General features: G+C 33.8%; 1 protein-coding gene across 1 annotated transcript in view; it reads left to right on the forward strand.

The window, feature by feature from the left end:
- The window catches only part of LOC113803465 (uncharacterized), a 9,790-nt gene that overhangs the window by 6,209 nt on the left and 1,081 nt on the right, over window positions 1-2,500 (forward strand). Inside the window, exons 3-6 of the mRNA XM_027354259.2 lie at window positions 1-93; window positions 391-475; window positions 1,838-1,955; window positions 2,388-2,500. The exon at window positions 1-93 is cut by the window's left edge and continues 138 nt beyond it; the exon at window positions 2,388-2,500 is cut by the window's right edge and continues 1,081 nt beyond it. Of these exons, the coding sequence (XP_027210060.1) occupies window positions 1-93; window positions 391-475; window positions 1,838-1,847 (188 nt within the window). The 3' untranslated portion in view covers window positions 1,848-1,955; window positions 2,388-2,500. The remainder of the gene's footprint in view (window positions 94-390; window positions 476-1,837; window positions 1,956-2,387) is intronic.

A 2,500-nucleotide genomic window follows, 5' to 3' on the forward strand; every position in this document is an offset into this window, starting at 1 on the left:
AAGAGGAAGCACCTGCCAAAGAGGAAGAAGCCCCTGCAGAAGAGGAGAAGAAGGAGGAAGAGGCACCAAAAGAAGAGGAGACAAAAGAAGAAGGTGGGGATTATGGAAAGCCATAGTTTATTATGTTCCATTTTTGAGAGGACATAAAAATGCCTCTAAGAAGTCATAAAAGCATAAGTTTCATATAGAATATTTTTTTGTGAAACCATATATATATTTCTTGAGCTCTTATCTTGACATGATAATCTAGTAAAGCAAGGAAAAAATAAGGACGTTTATGAAGTTTATGTTGAAAATAGAATTTTGAAGCTGATAATTGGGGAAATAAAAAGGGAAAATGAGACATTGAAAAAAAAAGTTTTATGATTTAGTTAACAATATTTCTAACAGTTGTAGAAGAGAAGGAAGAACCCCCTGCTCCACCTCCAACCAAAGGACGTGGTCGCAAGCCAAGGAAAGTAGCTGTAGAGCACTGGTAAGTTCCATACATAATTGACATAGAAACATTTACTTGTTTGCATACATAAGTCTGTATGATTTTTCATTCCATTGCATTTGAAAATATATTCTTTGAGGGAAAATTGTAGACCTGGAATTTTTATTGAAGGGCAACATATATTCTGTATAAAAGTATATATCACGTCAAAATTGGTATTCAGTAACATTTAAAATGTTTTGGAGTTATGCATATATTTAAATTCCTTTCTGCATAAGCTTCATTTTGATACCAAAATCATCTTCACATCTTATGTAGCTGCAAAGATATGGTCACTTGAATATAGGAAAACATGGGAACTTTAACACCCAAAGTTTTGAGAAAATCAGGGTTAAAGTTTAAGGACGAAAGCGTTACAATTTCCTTAGCAACCACTCATTTTTATCCATGATTTTGACACCAAAGGAAGTATACAGTGTCGATACAAAATTAAGCACTGATTTGTAATTTTACCTTGATATGGGTGTTTTACAACTGAATTTAATCCAATTAACTTCGGTTTAAAAAATGAAAAATCAGAAGATACAGTGGATTGGTAATGAAGACGAACTCTTGTATTCTTTCAATCTTTGAACATATAACTATTACTGAATGATATTAAAATATTACCCTGGGCTTCCTTATTACCAAAATCTTCATTTGAAACTTTCAGAGGGAAGGCAGTCATGGTGTGGGAGTGGTGGGGGGGGGGGAAGCCACTTAGCATGAGTAGCCTAGATAGCAAGGTCTTTTCTGCAAACCATTCACATTTTCAGTGTGTGGGATATTAGAGAAATACTTTTCATTTGCAGTCAAATTTGATGGAATTTTCGGCACTTTTTCTTCAAAACTGTTCAAGATCTTCGTACCATGCTTCAAAAAGGCCTTCAAAATCTTTTGGAATTGAATTTTATTGTATTTTCACTTGGAGACGATAGATAGGTATTTATGAAGCATTTTATAGAGAAATCCGAAAATCAACAAATTTGACCTGATATGCATAAAAATAGTGCTAGGTCAAAATTGCCCAGTGCGACACCTGTTTTGACGTGTGGGGTTACATATTTGATACAGTAAACTGGTCACAAGAAAGAATTGTGAATTGTTGTGACTTCAATTAGGACAGCACGAACTTGATGAGACAGGTGTGTTTTCATGCACATAAGAACTGAAGCTGGTACAAAATGAAAGTTGTTTAGAGTTGGAAGCTTTAATCCTAATGTCAAAATGTATGACAATATTATTTCTACTGATATTTCATATAGCAAAGACTCCTTCCAAGTACCATAAAAGGAAAGGTCACTTTGTTGTTATTATTGTCACCACTGACATTTTAATTCTTAATGTTTCAAATATTTACAGCAAATCATGAAGTGTTTTCAAGCGGAATGCTGTTCAAATTACGAATGGCATCCGCGAAAAGTTCCCCGATGTTGAGGTGGAACTAAATGCTACAAAACCCCGTAGCAAAAGCTTTGAGGTAAGGATTAGTTCTTTGTGGTCCTTTATCGCCATACTAGGAGTTTTATACAATTTAGTAGTTCAATGTCGTTATTACTGATTTGCTTATAATGCTAGATTTTTCTATTAGAGTATAGCTAGTTCTAGTGATCTAAGGTGGAGACTAATGATACGATAATAAGGGGTTGAATTTTGATAAGTAATAATTTGTTTACAATAGATTTTGAAATTTTCAAAAAATTGCAAATCCATATCATTTCTAATAAATTAAAACATTCTTCCAACGAGTAAGGAATTGATAGTAGCTGCAGTGAATTTTGAAATTATTCTTTCAATATGAGGCAACAAAATTTTGTGAAATTAGCTACATTTTTATCAATATTCCAAATATACCTTTAAGTGTATAAACATGTTGCATGATTCTTTATGTGAAATATTTTTCTCACAACAGATCACAGTCACTTTTGATGATGGGGAATCAGCACTGGTGTGGTCGGGAATCAAGAAGGGACCCCCAAGAAAGGAAAAGTTCCCCGAGTTAAAGGTTGTCTTGGAAGAGCTTGA

Source organism: Penaeus vannamei, chromosome 3 (genome assembly GCF_042767895.1).
Source record: "Penaeus vannamei isolate JL-2024 chromosome 3, ASM4276789v1, whole genome shotgun sequence".
Lineage (NCBI taxonomy): Eukaryota > Metazoa > Arthropoda > Malacostraca > Decapoda > Penaeidae > Penaeus > Penaeus vannamei.